We start from the raw sequence: 18,169 nt of genomic DNA, 5'->3' as shown, positions 1-18,169 counted from the left end.
TAATTTTTGGATGGAAACGTAGCTAATCTTGTCCTTGTCGTAGACATATGACTGTGGAATCCCACAGATTTACACATTTGGCACAAAGGCCTTTACTTGAGAGGAAAACCAACTTTCTCCTCCATAGACCCCAATGTTAAAACGTACTTTAAAAAAGTCTTGCACAGACAACCGTGCATTTCTAAATCGCCATTGAAGCCACTTTTTTTTACACTACAGACACAATTTTCGCATGATCTGTTCTTCAAGTCATCCTCCCTCTCCAGTATTAATATTGGAGCAATAGGGGCTATGGTTATGGGGTTTTGTTTGACAGGTGTTTCCCAGTCTTTTCTTATGAAAAGGCAGCCAGGCTCACAGGTGTTCGTACTTGAGCTAATTACTGATGTTTATAAACACACAGACTCACAGACACAAGCCTCACTCTATCTCTCTGTGTGTCTCTCTCTCTCTCTCTCTCTCTCTCTCTCTCTCTCTCTCTCTCTCTCGTGTTTCTCTCTCTCTGTGTGTCTCTCTGTCATACAGTCATTCAGGTATTAGAGACTTTTAGAGGACCCCCCCCCCCCCCCCCCCCACACACACACACACACACACACACCATTTTAAAATATAAGTCCCACCGAATGAATTCCAACTGAAATGCTTCTGATGAAGCCTGTCATTTGATAACCTGTTTGTGTCTATCTAACATTATGATTCTGTCTCCCCACCCCCCGACACCCCATACCCATTTCAAAATAAAAGCCCCAGAGAGGGAATTCGAACTGAAATGCTTGTGATGAAGCCTGTCATTTAATAACCTGTTTGTGTTTATCTAACATTATGATTCAGTCTCCTCTCCTCCTCTCCAACCTACCCAGCCCCACCCTTTCAAAATAAAAGCCCCATGGATTAACTGTATTTAAACAGCTCAAAATGAGGATTTTGTGGAAATAATTAATGCTCTTGTTAATACTACGACAACTACTACTACTGCTGCTAATATTTCTAGTATTACTACTACTGCTACTAATACTACTACTACAACTTTTGCTGTTGCGACTATTACTACCACTACTACTGCTATTATTACTACAACTACTGCTAATACTACCACTGCTACTATTACTTATACTACAACTGCTACTACTACTGCTACTGCTATTCATGCTACTACCAGCACTAATACTACAAAAGCTATTAGTACAAATGCTACTAGTACCTCTACTACTGCTATTACTGCTACTTCAAATACTGCCATTACTATTACTACTACTACTACTACTACTACTACTGTTATATTAAATACAGCAACCACTACTACAGCTATCACTATAACTACTTCTACTACTTCTAATTACTAATACTTCTACTACAACTACAACTTCTACTACTACTACTACTACTACAAATATCACTACTGCTGACATTTTTTAAACCACAGAAACCATTAGAATATCAAAATGTTCAGCTCTTTCAGGAGAGGGTGATATGACTTTTCATATTTGTAATCTTTAAGCTTTTTGAATTAAGCTTTTTGCAATTTTTTTATGGGATATCTATGGAGAAAATCTTCAAATCCTGTTAAACTTCTTCAACTTTCAAAGCCTTCTTCTTTCTCATATTTTCAGCTACTGACACCATAGTTAGACATTTCAACTAGAAGGGTTTTCAACAGTGCAGTTTAAATGCTTTCGGGCTTCAACATTTTTCAGACAGGTAGTCTCTCATTTCTGTATTTTCAGCAATGTTTTTGCAATTCATTTCAGCTTTCAGCATTCCAACGCATTTTCAGCAGGAAATGCATTTTCTAGTTGTTTTTAAATCTCCTTTTCTTTTGCATTATGTTTTGATGCTTTTAATGGTGTTATGTGAAGCACTTTGAATTGCCTTATTGTTGAAATGTGCTATACAAATAAACTTGCCTTGCCTACAACACCGCAGTTTGCAGTGACAGGAATTGTGTTACAGATGAAGACTGTCATCTGACCACCTTAGCATGGCTAGCCTCCATCTGCTGGGCCATTATAACTTGGACTGAGTTATTGGGGGCATCTGTAAAATTGTAAATCGGTAAACTGTAAATCTGTCACCATTTGGCTTGCCATTTATTTCTCTCATTGTAGAATAAAACGGAACAGGATAATTGATGACAACAAATTCTGAAAATACAGTCCCAAACTCCCACACATGACAAAGCCGGTCGGAGTCATACATCTTTAATGAAAGTTTGTGGAAGTCATACAGAGCCAGTTTAGCTCTTAACTAGAGCAGAGAGCTACAGTGAAGGAACAGCTTCAGGTGTTGTAAAAAGTTGGATCAGCAGACACAACTACCAAAACTAGCAGTGCAATAATCATTAGTTTCAAACACAGGAAAGCAGCATATAACATTCTGCATAAATGACAATATGAATACAATATACAGAAATACACATTGATTGTACATTAATGAAAACACGTCCGCTGGTCAGGGTGGATTATCTGTGCACCCTTTGGTGTGACACCGCTAAGCTCTCCTGAATCTGATTCCCTACAAAGCACCGATATTTTGGCTGGGTCGTCTGGAGGCAAGTTAGAGGGCTGTTGATACAAATCCCCTGCACAACTTCAGAATCTGTAATCAGGCAACAACTCTCTTATCTTAGCCAAGGTGCCTTTTTAAGTAAGGCACTTCACACCCCAACATCAGCAGGTTATGATCATACTGGGAGGTCTCCCAAATGTGTCGGGACTGTATGAACGACACTAAGCTCAGTCTGCTTTCCCTAGATAAATTAAGGATAAAAAGAACATCTTTACAGTACTCTGATAAAGTCCCAAGTATTCAAGTACCTGAGAGCATCGTCACATTGTCCCTCAGTCGTCAGTAACGGCGGCAAAAGGGTTTGGTGTTTAACATTTAAGCACTACGGTTGCAGATACTCGGTGAAAACATACACAGCACCAGTAAAATGTGTCTTCCTGATGGGTAAATGAATGCACCCGCTAGGCCAAGATCTAATCCTGGAGATGCTTGGCTGACTGTAAACATTTATACGGCTTTAGTGATTTCTCTCCTCACAGTAATTTCTGAAATGAGCCAAGAGGGGATTGTCTACTACTGTCCATGTAAAAAACTGGTGATCTGCAGCTAATAGAATTTCTATTATACCTTGATAAGGCAACAAAACCTGAAGGGGCCGACTTAACAACAATCACTTCAAAATTAGACAGACATTCTGTCAGATGCTTAGTGCTAAAAAAAACAGTTAATGTTCCATTACATTCCCTGTAATAAACATATATTAGCTAAAATATAAATAGCAATTGGCCTATAATACACAAGGTACAGGGGAATTAGGTAGCCTGATCACATCTGGGAGGGGGATCTAAGGCTGAAATATACAATACAGCAGTGGCCGACTCCCACCACAGGAGGGCACTGTGACACTGGCAATACTGCTTTACTCATTCACTCTAAAATCTTGTGTGATGAGGCACATTCGAACCAGAGTTTAGTTAAAAACTTAGCAAAATGTCAGATATGGAATTGTTTTGTATCTTAGGAAAGACTTTATTTGAGTTATCCGCCGACAGTTTTACTTAAGTTTATATTCATGCTTTTGGAAGGAAACCCCTTAAATTATGAATTAATAAACTTAACAAAGCACCAGTGGTTTTAAAATCATATTTTTTTTTCACTTTTAGGACCAACACCTGAGTGTTAAAACAGCATGTTAGCCAACCCCTCCATCTCCTCACATGTCCAACTGGCTGGTTGGCGGGTGGCCGACGTCCAGTCTCCTCTGCGCCGAGCCTCTTTTTCGGGCAGCCGGCGCAGCACTGACTACACTTCCCAGCGTGCCTGGGGTCTGGAAGAAAGCCTTAGAAGCAGACGGAGCGGTTTCCTTTGGAGTATGTGGAGTCTGTGAAGGTAGAGAAGCGATGTGAGATCGGAGAACATTTGGATGGAATCCTGCATTATTTCCATGCACTGTAGGGATACGTTTCTATGGAGGTGCCTCTCAGATATCAATAAACTGCCACTGTTGAGACGCTAAAAAATAAAACAATTATGGACCAACTAGGGATGACATTATCAATATCTGACTACATCAAATCTCCAAACTTTGATTAGTCAAAAGCATTTCAAACTAGTTTGTAAAAGGCACTAGTAACTTGCAAACGGTCTTCATTTTTTCCATTTTAAATGTATTTGCTCATGAGCAAGTATTACAAAGGTAATTATTGATTTAATAGTCAAATCCAAAGCCTGAGTCAGCTTATTCAAACTGCTTGTTGAGAGAGAGTACTCCCCTGATTTATGCCTCATTACTACACAGCCATTGACTCCTCACATAGTTTCTAACGTTGCATTAATGAGCCATCCATCGTCTTAAACCCACTGTTTGAGAAGAGCGGTGCCGACAGACTATGTTGGGCTTCGGACAAGAACATTAATCCCTATTGAACAACTTGGAGATTAATCAACTTGAAAGTGCTAAATGAGAGCAAGTGTCTGAATGAGTAAATAAGGGGAGACCCTCCACAAAACAAGCTGCCGCACTTGCTCTGGTGTCAAGCTGTGTTGTGGTACTTTGCAAGCGCCCGGTACCAGGTAGGTCATGTATCATTATGGAGGAAAATGATGTTGGAGTTAATGTGTTTTTAGAGCAGAGATCTCTGTGTGTGTGTGTGTGTGTGTGTGTGTGTGTGTGTGTGTGTGTGGGGGGGGCTTCAATAGTTCTTACCAGTGGTTCTGGTGTGTGGATGCTGACAGTCTGATGCAGTCCCGAGGGAGAATGTGGAGCTCCGGCCACTGAGCTGTACAGACCGTTCTGTTCCGGAGTGGATGGCGATGGAGCCGGCGACCCACCAATCTCTGCCGCCAGGCCATACGGCGCCGCCCCCACCATAAAGTGGGCGGGCAGGCTGAAGCTCGGTTTGTTACGGGCTTCGGGGCCCTGTTGCTGCTGCAGGCCGCCGGCCACCAGGGGGTAGTGGGAGAGGCCGGCAGAGGGCACCAGGACGTAGGGCAGCGCCAGGGTGGGAACGCCGCCGTGGGGAAGTGCTAGACCGGCTGGTGACTGGCCGGCAGAGAGGAGGAAGTTGAGGCTGTTCAGACCTGGAGAAGATGGAATTTTAAATTATGGACTACGCTGTTACAGTGATTAAAAAACGTGTTAGGAAGTCGTCACCTGACCTGTACCGAGACATAGAAACAAATCAAGCCACCCTAGGGTTGTTACGATACCAAAATTATGACTTTGATACGATACCAGAATTCGATACAATACCACAAATATGATATGATAACACAAATACGATACGATACTGGTATATTTATCTATAATTGTAATAAATAAAACATGTATGGTTCCCTTTTTTACCAGCTTGTTCCTGCCCAGCTTTTTGAACGCTTAACAAATGGCATTAACATTAGTATTAGCCTACAGCAAGATTTATGAAAACTACATGGTGCCATCAGAGCATTGATTATATACGGCTATGTAGGCCTATTGTCCGTATCTGACCAGATGACTACATAGTTCCTTTTCCTTCCATAAAGGGCAATTTCTCCCTTTTATTGAAAAACAACAATGAAAAACATGCCTTTGAAAAGTTCGGGGTGTCTGTCTGAAAGGTGCTTTGCCATGTTTGACGTGTTGCCTCCCTTGGTCTGTGTGGCTTTGAAACAAGTTTTGCAGATGGGTCTCTGTATGTCAGTGAGCATTCCTTCACTGTCTGCAATGTAGCTGGCATCTTTTTTTCCAACAAGCTGAGGACGGTCAGCAAAAGCTCCTGCACTTGATGCCATGCCTTCCCTGCGATCACTCGCTGTGAGTGAGCACTGCCTGTTGCGTGTGTGAGTGCTGGGCAGCCCCCCTTGCAGTCAATGCATGCAGGCAGCATGACAGGGAGCGGAACAGTGAGTGCGCTCTGAGTGCGCGCTATTTTAATGAAGTATTGATACTAAAAATATGCAAAATCATATTGTTTTTAACGTACAGTTCCGCGGTACCCTTTTAGTATCGATACACCGTGCAACATTAAGCCACCCTCCTGTCAGAATCACACAGGTGTGTTAATAAACTGTCTCATAATTCTTTGACTCCTATATGGTGATTCCTTTGTTTTCGTCAACATGAGTTTAAGTGACTATTTACTTGAATCCATATTTTATCTTTACCTATGTAATAAACCATCTCTTTGTTGAGAAATTACTTCACAACTTTAACGTAATTATTGATTCGTTTTACGTCTTTTGTACCCAAACACCTGAGAACAAATCACAGCTTTGGTGAGTCTTGAGTCATGAAACTACATTTTTATTTCCTTTTTTTTGTACTGTCAGTGTATGTATGAGCTCTGTGGAGTCATACATTTCATAAAATGAAAGCGTATCTATTCCCAGAGACGTGCTTCTAAAACGCTCTCTATATAGCTTGTGTCATGTTTACTTCCTGTCAGCTAATGTCATTCACATACACATTTGCCCATTTTTGCAGCCTAGTTTCTTCATAGAGTATAGTTTAGTAGTATAGTGTACTTCTATATGAGGTTGCACAAAAACACACTTCTCTGTGTGACCTGAGTTTTGTCATGTGTACTACCTGCATTGTTGGGTACATAGAGGTAGTGCGATGGTTGGGCGGGCTCACTGCAGCCTAGACTGTCATCGAGCCTATGCTCTCTGACGAGACCTGCTGGGCGACTGGGGGAAGTCCAGGGGTGACCCGTTGGCGAGCCCTCTGCTGCTTCCCTGCGAGGTTCATCTCTCACCTGTAAGGAAAATAAACAGTGTGGATCAATTAACCTGGATCAGCTGATTTTAAATCCTGGGACCATCCATCTGGAGCTGTATCCATGTGGCCGAGACACATGGCACTATTCCTCAAGCTAGATGAAGTCTACAATCCATCTTAAAGGAATATTTAATGTGATAAAGTGTAACAATTTATGACCCGGCAAATCAAAACCACTGCAGTGATTAACACTCTCCCCTTCTAACATTAGAATTACCTTCTGCCAAGTAATTTTCCTGATACAAAAGTGCCGTGCTTTTAGTCCACTCTCTTAACCTTTTCTGGGACTTTTCTCAATTAATAAGATTGTGTAACCTGATTAATGGCCAGGGTTTTCCAATCATAATATCCTATACATTACTAATATAAGTATTTAATTACACCAGGAATGACTTATCCCCATCAGCGAGTGTGTAGTATTTCATATTTTCAATTTAACGGTCTGCTATCCAGAATTACTAGCCGCAAAACTGCACAGAAATAAAGAAACATCATAGTACTGCACTGAACCAAAAGTAATTATGCTGTTTCCAGTCAAGCTCAACCGAGACGAGAACAGCCGTGACGGATATTAAACACAGATCACTTTTAATTTTCAGGCCAAAAGCGCCTCACCTCCTGGCATCCCTCTGACCCGGACATCCCTTTCTTTTTCACCACCGTCCCCTCCTCTTCCCTCCTCCTCTTCCTCCCTTCCTCAGACTCCGCCCCGGGTGACCTCGGACCGTCGGGCGTCCAGTCAGGCTTGTCCGGCGCCCGGTACAGCATGACCACCGAGGGCTGGGACAGGCTGGGCAGGTAGGCCAAGCAGTGGGGGGAGGAGGAAGTGGCGAAGAGGTGCTCCGGGTGGACGGGTGGTGCGCGCGGGGTGGGACGAGTGGAGGACGGAGCCAGTGGGCTGCTGCCGACAGGGCGGTTACTGCAGAGAAAAACAATAACAGAAGCAAGAAATGATTAGAATTCAAGCTTTAATTGTCGGTTTGAACCTGATTCGGCCCCTCAGGCTTTGGGCCACTAATGGCTCTTGTTTTTACACCAAGAATATTCTGGGTTTTTTTCAACACACACACTTCTATGTCCTACTATTTCTCTCCCTCCAAAAAACACTTAGCAGCCACAGTGTTGAGGCAGCTGTGGTTGGGCCACGAGCAGGCCAACCATAGAAACAACATGAACTACTGTGTACTGTATCTACGGAGCCAAAGCACACATTCACAGGAGACAAAATCTATCCACAGTGGCATGTTACATGTATCAGCCAATGCAAATGCTGGCAGTGAGTGTGAAATATTCTGGAGTCTCCTTCAGTGAGTGGGGACTTCATCTTGAGATGAGCGGTTTATAATATTGACTTTACCTTCCAACATTTGTCCTTGTTCCAGGCAGCTGATGTGGATTCTCTACAGTAAATCTGATACAGACTGTCCCGGCAAAGGTTATCAAAGAGTGACTGTGGGCAGTAAACTGTTTGGCAGTAAATCTGTGTTGGTAGACTGCAGATAAATCTAAACCGAGAGCATGCAAGGGAGATTACAGAGCGGGTTGGGTATCTGCATGTGCTGGCATTAACTCACTCAGGGCCGTTTCTGAACTGCAGTCGACACACCGCGCTGTTGCTTGTAGTCTTTTTGGAATAATCCACAGGCTGGGTTGGCAGACCTGCGGTGTGAGGGAAGAAAATAATTCATCAGATGAGAATACAAAACTTTCTACTGTAATAAACCATTGACAAAAAAACAAAAAAAAGGCATACAAATGAGTGTCTCTTACCCATAAGGTCTCGCCGTGGACTGCTGGGTGCAGAGTTGACCAGCCGCTGTACGGCCACTGAAGTGGGTGTGATGTTGAAGGAGGCGTGGCGCGCCATCTTGGCTCTTCTGAGGTCCAGGCCCGACATCGGCTGCGTGGCCTCAGGCAGAGTGACGGCTGCCATGTTCACAGTATTTCCTACAGCTGATGATGGGGAGATGAATAGAGATTGAGTTAGCACGACAGCAATAATGAAAAAAAAATTGCAGTTTTAAGCAATGAATCTGACATTTGGGACACTCTTTTACCCAAAACACCGTACAGACAACAGGGATTCATCTCGATCGCTTCACTTTAGTTCAGTTAAAGATGACATGAAATGTGCAGGGTTTGGCACTGGTGTTGCCCAAATGAATAGAAAAAAACCCTTTCATAAATCTGGTTTTAAAAAAAGTTGTATGACAAATGTATTTTTGTTATTACTATCTAGTTAGCGAGCCGCCATGTTGTAGTGACGGGGCTGGTTCTTCTCCAGCGGGGGGCGGTTAGTCAACACATTGGGTCCAAAAATGAAGATATTATTCCAAAAGTTTTCTGTTTGTTTTTTACATCCAGGGGTAATAACAGTGACCATGTTTTTTCCCTTTTGTGCTGTGGTTCCTAAGTTTCCGTCCCTCACTGTCTCTACCTTTTTGTCGCTGTTGAACTCAGCTACATCAGCCGACCTCGTTACATAACAGATTAGAATACTGCAACATGGCAGCGCTCTTGCCTCAGAAGATGTAACGGAGCTTCTTTTTTCTTTGAAACGCTTACATTTATGTTTGTTATAGAATTGTTTGAGTGGACAGCCATTTAGTAAAAGTTTCAGCTTAACTTGGTAGACTTTTATTCTTACCAGCACTTTCAGAACTTTTGAAGTCAACGGGGCCAAGCCACTTGAAGGCCGGCTTCCTGCCTCTCTCCTCACGGACATGGACCTTCTTTATGAGGCCCAGGCTGGTCAGCACATTTGCAATGTCGTACAGCCGCCGCACCTTAGCTGAACACACAGGGATGATAGTTAGTTTAGATTTTTTTTTAAAACAGAAGAGATGTGATTTGTATTACAAGACATATATTTTTGTACTCTCTTACTTTTGTACTTGCTGTGACTGGACGAGTCCTGACTCTCCTCGATGAGGATCTTTGCTGCTGCGTCCAGAGTAACCGTCTGAGTCTTGGACACCAGAAAGAGCATGACGAACTTCTGGCTCATGATGCGCAGAGATTTGTCTTTCCTGTTGCCACCAGCTACAAATAACAAGGCAAGTGTGTCAGACCACTGCAGTCACAGGTCTCTACTTTATATAAGATGACTTTTATTAATCACCTGTGGAAATGTTGTCACTGCAGCAGCAAGGAATAACGATCTGATCATAAACTACGAGATGCGTAAATGTGCAGCTGATGCCTTAATAACACAATTTCAGCTGTGGGTGTGTGTTGATCTGCAGCACAGACGTGGTGACATCTATGTATTATTATTATATCACCTGAGGTCACATTCATTAAGCCACAACATAACCAGCGCACAGAATGGACACCATTCAGTGGTTAATGTTAATGTTAAAGGTGCTAGTTGAAGAAAATGAGGGAATTAGCTGGTGGAAAAGGTAGGAAATGTTTTTTGCAGAATCCCATGACTTTTAAAAGTTGAAAAAAAAGTCTTGGTTCATTACCGTTGCCGGCGTCTCCCTCCGCCCCATCGTCCTCGCGTCCCGGTCCGGCCCCCCTGCTCTCAGTGGCCAGGTCCATCTGGAGGTGGTAGCCCTGCTGCCGACCCCTCCGCTGCAGCTCCTCCAGCGTGGCCTCCAGCCGCAGGCGACCGTACCAGGTGTAGCTATTCTTGGCAATCCGACCCACGATCATGAGGGACTCCAGCACGTTGACGATGTCGTAGATACGCCGCCGCTCCACTCCTGATTATTTAATGGTGAGAGAATAGAAATTGCCCAATTGTTCTTGGAAACAATACGCTCACGTTTGAATAAAAACTCACCGAATGTTGAGGGTTTATATTAAACACGGTTCCAAATGCAGCTGTTTGTATGAAAAAAAAGTCCCTAAATCCAATAACACAATGGCTGGGACAAGTCCAAACTCTGCCCCCATTACTTACCGAGACTGGTCGCCACCTCATCCAGAGAGATACAGATGGGGCTGTGCAGCGGTGGGTAGTCGGGGTAGAGGGCCAGGAACTTCTGGCACAGCAGACCCAGACTCTTCTGCTTCCTGCTTGGCTTTTTGTTGGCGTCATCTTCTTCATCCACAGCTTCAAACTGGACAGACGGATAAACGCATAAAGAGATGAATGAGAAACATTTTTCATTCCGACACTAATTTTACACCGGCTAAGGGGATTGCCATCCGCCAGGGTTAGAGTGTTACATATCGTAGTCCAGAGCTTTTTTTGTAACATGTCTTCAAGGGCACATATTTTAGAGAAGAATTAAATCCTGATAAGGCTGGAAAAAACTCCACACGTCTGATATAAAGAAATAATCGCATCACAAAAGCTCAGCGATTTAGGTGGCAGCTGGCACTTTAATGACTTTATCTATTCGGCATAACTGAGTAATTGTATTTGTGCTTTTGAAAACTCCCTATCTCGAGCGTTCAGCTGCTAATGGAAGTAAAGTGAGGGGGTAAGTGTTTACTCCCTGGACTTTTAAGACACTGGAAGTTATGGCTGACAATCTAACAGATTTCGCCTCAGTGGGAGAAAAGACAAAGACCTTTTCAGACTTCAAGAACAAGGCAGAATGTATTAACTAATTTTGAAATCTTTTGAAACCACATGATGTTCAATAACATGGTTTGGCTCTTGGCCTCTTTAGCAGGTCAAATACCTGACAAGAGTCTTCCACCTCTGTATCCTCTGCCACAGTATTCAGACTTGCTGGCTTGTCCTTCTCGTTCTCGATGGGTCTAAACAGCACCTTTTTCATCTCTCTGTCCCGGATGTCTGGGCTCGCCGCACTGATCAGCATCTTGAGATTGGCCGTGGGCGTCCAGGGCTCGGCCAGGGCTGTGTGTTTGATGGGGGTGATGTGGACCAGGTCGGGGGTGGCCCCCTTTCTGCCCATCAGCAAGACAGGGATGGGGGACTCTGCGGATTTCAGTGGCGTGGACCTTCTCCTCTCCATGCAGATGTTTTCCTGTGGCGGAGACAATGGTGTGTTGTAGTTACAAATGTTTGGTTAAGGGTTACAACATTTGCTTATACTGGGTGATTTAATGAATTGAAATCTTTCACCTGCTGCTGTCAACACAAATCTCCATCCACGGGTTTTATCAGACGTTGACATTAACTACTTTCCATTAAACTACTTTCCCACTTTCTCTCACAGAAACCTATCTGTTTAAATCCAAAAGCCACCCAAGCCCAGCCCATTTTTTTTCAACCTCATTTCACTGATCCAGATGCCACCGCATTACGGTAAACACGGGTCTCTGATCGCAGTCCTCCCTAAATTGCATCTCATCAAACCCGTTTCCCTGCTCAGACCACACCTAAGACCAAGCAGTAGGCCACCTTACCTTTTGTTCACTGTGGCCCCCATCCTCCGTGAAACTTTTCCTGGGACTTGTGAGGTCTTTCAGTGCGAGACATTCAACTTCCATCTGGGAAAACTGCAGTCTAAATAAAAGTGAAGATGGATGTAAGAAATCGGATATAGATTACCCGACTGGTATCTCAGAGGGGTGAACGGTGAAGCTAGGAAAAGTTCAGGTAGTAACTAAACTCAGACGAGTGGTCAGCTGAATTTGGCGCAAAGAACATCAGCTAATTAGCCCGTAGCAAGCTAGCGGCTATAAGTTAACTATCAAGTTCCTTACTTACAGTGGTTTATTGCTAACGTCACGTACACCTACTGCATTGCCGCATATGTAGTAACTTGAGAGCTGTATGTGTTTTTACATGACATTCATAAATGATATTACTTCGAAGTTGTAACGTAAGATAGCCTCAACATTCTCAACTTGGTTAAAGGCCAATTCACTCGTGTTAGTCCATACATTTAGGTGTGGCAGAGCCTGTTAAAGGGGATGCTTACTGCTACATAACTGTGACATATGTATAACGTTGGTCATAAATGCTAATTCAGGTTTAATGAGCTACTTGGCTAGCGTTACTAGCTCAGCTGACCAGCATACCATAACGCAGTGTTACAGGAAGAAGGAAATTAATTTCTCACCTTTCTCTGCTGCTGAATGAATTAAATGTTCCAATGGAGGTCTGTGTCCGGTTTTATCGACTTGTCACTGCGTACCTTCTTCAGACTAACATAGCAGCTAATTTCCCTCTTTAAAATAAGCGGGCCTGTCCTCTGACTGTACCTCCAGTCCTCTATTCCTATCCGATTCGCGGAAACTCAGCACTGTCCCGTGGAGACTCCAGCATCCCCCGCTCAAGCTTGTTTTCTGGCGCTCTCCGGCATCTGGCTCACTCCAGCCAATCAGCGCCCAGATGAATGGTCGCGTCATTCATCTCCAGCCAGTCAGTGTTATTGTGCTCGGGTACGCGCCGCAACTTGGAGCAAGGGGCGTGGACAACGGCCACGCCTCCAGAGTTATGTTGGCGGGGCAACCGGCGCGCTCTGTCCAAGCCTGAGGGGAGTTTAAAAAAGAAGAGGTCTCACTCTGTAACTTTTTCCAGTGCAGCACCAGAAATCGTTTTTATTTCATTTTTTTTCCCTAGGACCTTTCCAGTACAAACTGAATGGGCGTAAAATTATTTCCAGTGCTATTGGCAAAGCAAGGGAGAAACCAAAGAAAATTTAATAATATTTAACAGGTAGCATTTGAACATTACTTCAGTCATTTCAGTAACAACTTTATTTAATGACTGTTAATCCTGCCTACTTTTAGACGAATTAAAACAAATTTATTCTAAAGAACGTGAAAAACAAAGGGTACAATTTTTTGTTGACACCATACAACATATATATGATGATATACCGCTAATGACGACCGAGTTTGTTTCTTTTAAGACCGATTTATCTTCTGAAACAAGTGACTCGTCGCCCTAATAGACGGTCTTTGACTTTCAGCTGAGAGTTTTTGTATCTCCCCTGCTTCCTCTCCCACAGGGACGCCAGTGCCAACTTGGCTTGTTAAACCCCGCACCTAGAAACCCACTATTAGTACCTTTTAACCTAATCCCTCAGGTTTTTGTCTGGCTGTCATTAGCTCTGCGGTTGAAACGGACAGATGGGAGGCCGGGGAGGGGGGCGTGGGACGACACGACTGGCGCTAATATCACCTGGGTCACAGCGCGAAAAGTTGTGGAGGGGGAGTGCTCACTTTTTTTTTTCTTTTTTTTTTTTAGCAGACAGGGTCCCGCCCTGCTTGCAAAGAGGCTGTCTGAGGAACAGCCCCAAAGTTCTTACATAATAGCCCACAATACACAAAATCTGCCGCCAAATGCTATTCAAATCTGAGCCAGTGGAGAAGGAGGGAAACAAGTATAATACATCTGTGATACAATTTAGAGGGATATATAACTGTTCCAAACTATGTCTACACTTATTGAGCTACAATCATGTTAAAGTGGATTCCTCACTGCAGTTTAAGTTGTTGTAAAAAATATGCTACTATGAAAATATGTTATTTTATGACAGTGGTTTCCAACCTGGGGGGTGGGGCCCATCGAGGGAGAGACAGCGAGATCCTCCTTGTGGCACTGGCACCTGAGTGGCACTTCAGCGGCAAGCCAGGTGCCACAACTGTGGCAAGCGAGCGGCACTCGTTCGGCACCCGTCAATAAGCTGCCAAACTGAGCGGGTGGAGCCACATTTCCTGACAACACCCATTGTTGTCACGATAGGATTTTGATTAAACTATATAACGAATTGTATTGCATCAAACAATAAACAGATTAATCGAAAAGTTGATTATTGCTGTGTACATGGATAAATTAATATTAAATCGTATGTAGTCAACTATTGTTGCTAGCATACTCCCATCGGCCCACGTTTATTTATTTATATTTATTTATTTTTCTTCTAATGTTACCCTGGTATGTGCTTGCACCATAGACTAACAGTTGACTTGCGGTCATTCTATTGCCTTGACTTTTATTTTGACATTTTTTTACTTCCGGACTACCTGTCTTGCTTTGCGTCGCTCTTCAAATGAAAAAAAACAAATAATCCATAAAACAGACTATCAAAACGTACACGAACCAGGGGGGCACACTCCTCTGACGCCTGGTGGCACTGCCCGACTAGTAGTGGCAATTGTCTGACGCCTAGTGGCACCCGGCTGACGCCTGGTGGCACTACTCTGACAACTGTTGGCACTGGCAGCTTGTGGCACATAATGACACCTACATATAAGCAGAGGAAGAGTGAAAATATTACATATTTAAAAAAAAAAAAATTCAAACATTTAGGCATAACCACTTGTCAGGGTCATTCTGTAGATGCTTGGATGTCACAAAAAAGTAAAAAACAAACAAAAAAGAGTGAAAAACTTATTAGTTATTGATTATTGCAGCTGATAATCTTTGACTATTAAGGCCTAATAATCAGTAAAGATTTTATTTTTATTTCAAAACGGTCTAAATCATGACGTTGATGGCGGAAGTATTTCAATAAAGTAAAAGTTGAACCTGGTTGCTCACAGGCATACCGTTATAAGCCAGCTACATAGATTGACTTATTCGGACATTTCCCATCCGATTTCAATGGGTGCTGTTTATATTCATGGGTTTATGATCTACGTGTTAGAAAACAAGTTTTTTTCTCCAGTTAATTAGAATCTACCATGATGATAAAACTGATTTATGGCAGCTGATCTATCATAACAACAATGGGTGTTCTCAGCTCAGCTCGATGGGTGCTGAACAAGTGTCGCTCGCTTGCCACAGTTGTGGCACCTGACTGACGCTTGCCGTTGAAGTGCCACTGAGTAGTCACTTAGTAGTCACTGAGGTGCCACAGTTCTGACGCCTGACTGACGCTTGCCACAGACTAGCCACTGTGGTGCCAGTGCCACAAGGAGGATCTCGGCCTTGCACCATCGAGGGGTTCCCAATTCTACATATCATCAGCACCTGTACGAATTCTCTGTTCACAATTCATTAACTACTGTAGTTGTCAACCTATGAACGAGGTCACTAGATTGAAGTTTATTTCAAGCCCTAATCTCTTATGCATGTGGTCTGGAAAAAGGAACTATGTAAATTTTTGTGAAGGATTCTTTGCCATTTTGTACACAGGTTGTTGAGAATATGCTTTACAGTCCTATTCAGCAATGCAAAAACAGAACAATATTTTTTAATGCATATATGTTGATAGAGGATACTTTCCCGAAGTATATTCCCGACGTAAGAATGCTCGGTATTAAATCCAAAGTAAAGTATGTCTGTCAGTGGTTGAAAGGAGTCAATACTGCGAGGGTGCTGCACAAAAGTGATGGTTCCAGAGGTTGACATTGACAGCATGTAGTTTCAAGGTTGCTATCCATTGTGAAATAAACGAGAGCAAACATTTTCAATTGAGCACAAACTGTAGGGTTTTGTAGCGTGAGCGGCTCCTGCCCCGTTTCTAGGCGGGGAAGTAGTTTGCACCTAACACAGTGGTAACTCCGTCAGCTGTCGCACCTGAGAGGATATACGTTCCTCTGCTGTGGTGTCAGGACAATACCTCAGGCCTTTTATCTCACCCCGTTGCTAAATCGTTAGGATTTCGAATTAATTGAATTCCTGAAACTCTTTTTCGGCTAATGCCCTTGGCGTTCTCAGTGGGAAGCAACCCTAGCTACCTGTATGAATAGTTGTGTACTTCGTCCGTAGTTAATCACATCTATCAAAAATTAAAACAATATATCTGTTTAATGGATATAAAAAGCAAACAAGACATATGTTGTGAGGATTCTAAAAAGCAAACAAGACATATGTTGTGAGGATTATAAAAAGTAAACAAGATATATGTTGTGAAGGTGATAAAAAGCAAACAAGATATATGTTGTGAAGGCTATACTTTTATGCTTTCATACTTTTCTACGATCTCTCAACAGTTTGATGGAAATGTTTGGTTTAGACTTGAGAAATAACGGATAAAAACATGATGCTTTCATAAAGGTATTGTGTGATGTATTGACTATTTTGTAATGAGCTGATTTTGGAGCCAAAATCTAGATTTCTACCTGATAACATAAGTTGTCCCTTCTTTACCTGTTTCTGTGCTAATTGGCTCCAGGCATATTCTCTGGGGTGCAAGACATTCTGGGAAATGTTAAATCACCAAGGCTCTTGCTGCCTTATACCCTCTCCACTTGTCTCTCTTTCCCTGCCCTTTTCACTCTCCTCTGAACTTTTATGACTCCAACACAGATCCTGTAGCCTTTTCTTGCCTGTTTCTCTGCTCTGTATTTGCACACTGACCTTTTCTCAAACTGCTCCCCTGGAAAATTGTTCGGATTCACACTGAGCTCAGTGCCGTCATTTTACAACATCTGAAATGTCTTACACCTGGCATTGGCATTTTGTAAAGGCTTCAGACACAATCTGAAGTTGGCTTCCCAGGTGCAGACTGCCCTCTATCACAGTTGCACTTTCCTGTCACACATTATTGTTGAAATGACTCATTTCACTAATTTTTATGCATTAAATCTCTTTTTAAAGTCCCATAAATATACGTTGCCAGGTTAGGTTGACACTTGGTTGACTTTTACACTGTGTACAACAGATGGTAAATGCTGCTATGAGACCTTTTTTTTTATTTCCCTGCTCAACTCCATCACACATTGATGGGTCTAAATATTGTCGTAGAAATGGACATAGTGACTTTGAGGTGTTCCCTCACTTGTCTCACTGGTGTCCCTGGGAGCTACAGCAGGTTGGAGTCCCCTCCATCATCATCAACTCTACCCCAACCTATGGTGTCCTTCTCTGTTCCAGATGGTGCCACAACTTTTACGAGGGGCTTTGTATAAATAGAACAAGTTTCTGCTGAGCAGTAGGCGATTTGGCCAATGGGCTGCACCTCTTTTGCTCTCCACTTGGACTGTTTGTCTACATTTTACCGACGCTTTTTCATACAAATTACAAACAAAAAAATAATGCTTCCAATACCAAAATTGTGTCCTGTAGCTTTTTGTATAGCGATTATAAGTGGGGTGGATGAGTAGAACTTAAGCGGGGGTAGTAAATACTTAACTATTAAGGTTTTAAAAAGAATGGAAAACATTTGATCACCAACTCTTTAAAACATCCATTTATGTGAATATTTCATACATTTACATTTTATTTAAAAAAAAAAAGATTGATGGAGACAATCATATTTGAAAGAGTTGTTTTGTACAGTGTTAATCTGAAATCAAAAATATATTAGAGTAATATAGCAGCAGAGGACTGTTGTGACTTGTGATTAACAAAGGAGAATGTTTCATCGAATGTGATTAATGTTCGCCTTATCGGCTAAAAGTCCAGCAGCCTTTCAAAGAAATAAATCAATTCTAATTGAAAGGGAAGATGCATTGGTGCAACGCTAAATGTCCTATTGATCACATTTAGTCAACGTGAAATACACTTCCAAGAGACAAGTGACAGGAAAAGGAGGAAATGAAGACTGAGAAAAGAGGCGAGGGAATTTTTTATTTTTT

At 42.6% G+C, this 18,169-nt stretch overlaps 1 protein-coding gene across 1 annotated transcript; it reads right to left on the bottom strand.

The window, feature by feature from the left end:
* Nucleotides 1-2,182: 2,182 nt before the first annotated feature.
* e2f7 (E2F transcription factor 7) lies at nucleotides 2,183-12,903 on the bottom strand. Its single transcript, XM_068716756.1, has 13 exons — nucleotides 12,757-12,903; nucleotides 12,098-12,197; nucleotides 11,407-11,715; nucleotides 10,677-10,836; nucleotides 10,237-10,476; nucleotides 9,653-9,808; nucleotides 9,414-9,557; nucleotides 8,537-8,719; nucleotides 8,341-8,425; nucleotides 7,382-7,685; nucleotides 6,575-6,743; nucleotides 4,712-5,085; nucleotides 2,183-3,886 (listed from the first exon to the last, which is right to left on the bottom strand). The coding sequence occupies exons 2-13, from the start codon at nucleotides 12,179-12,181 to the stop codon at nucleotides 3,719-3,721; spliced, it is 2,376 nt and encodes a 791-aa protein (XP_068572857.1). The 5' UTR covers nucleotides 12,182-12,197; nucleotides 12,757-12,903; the 3' UTR covers nucleotides 2,183-3,718.
* Nucleotides 12,904-18,169: the final 5,266 nt, after the last annotated feature.

This window comes from Cebidichthys violaceus, unplaced genomic scaffold, assembly GCF_023349555.1.
Source record: "Cebidichthys violaceus isolate CVI_PGR_0920_01 unplaced genomic scaffold, fCebVio1.0.p SCAF_21, whole genome shotgun sequence".
Classification (NCBI taxonomy): domain Eukaryota; kingdom Metazoa; phylum Chordata; class Actinopteri; order Perciformes; family Stichaeidae; genus Cebidichthys; species Cebidichthys violaceus.
Note: the sequence above shows the minus strand (reverse complement) of the source record. Positions and strands in the feature narration are given on the sequence as shown.

Coding starts and splice junctions, on each gene's coding strand:
- e2f7 (XM_068716756.1), bottom strand. CDS start 12,181: ATGGAAGTTGAATGTCTCGCACTGAAAGACCTCACAAGTCCCAGGAAA. Junction 6,744..7,381: donor GGTCAGAGGGATGCCAGGAG/GTGAGGCGCTTT, acceptor TTTTCCTTACAG/GTGAGAGATGAACCTCGCAG. Junction 5,086..6,574: donor CTATGTACCCAACAATGCAG/GTAGTACACATG, acceptor CATCTTCTCCAG/GTCTGAACAGCCTCAACTTC.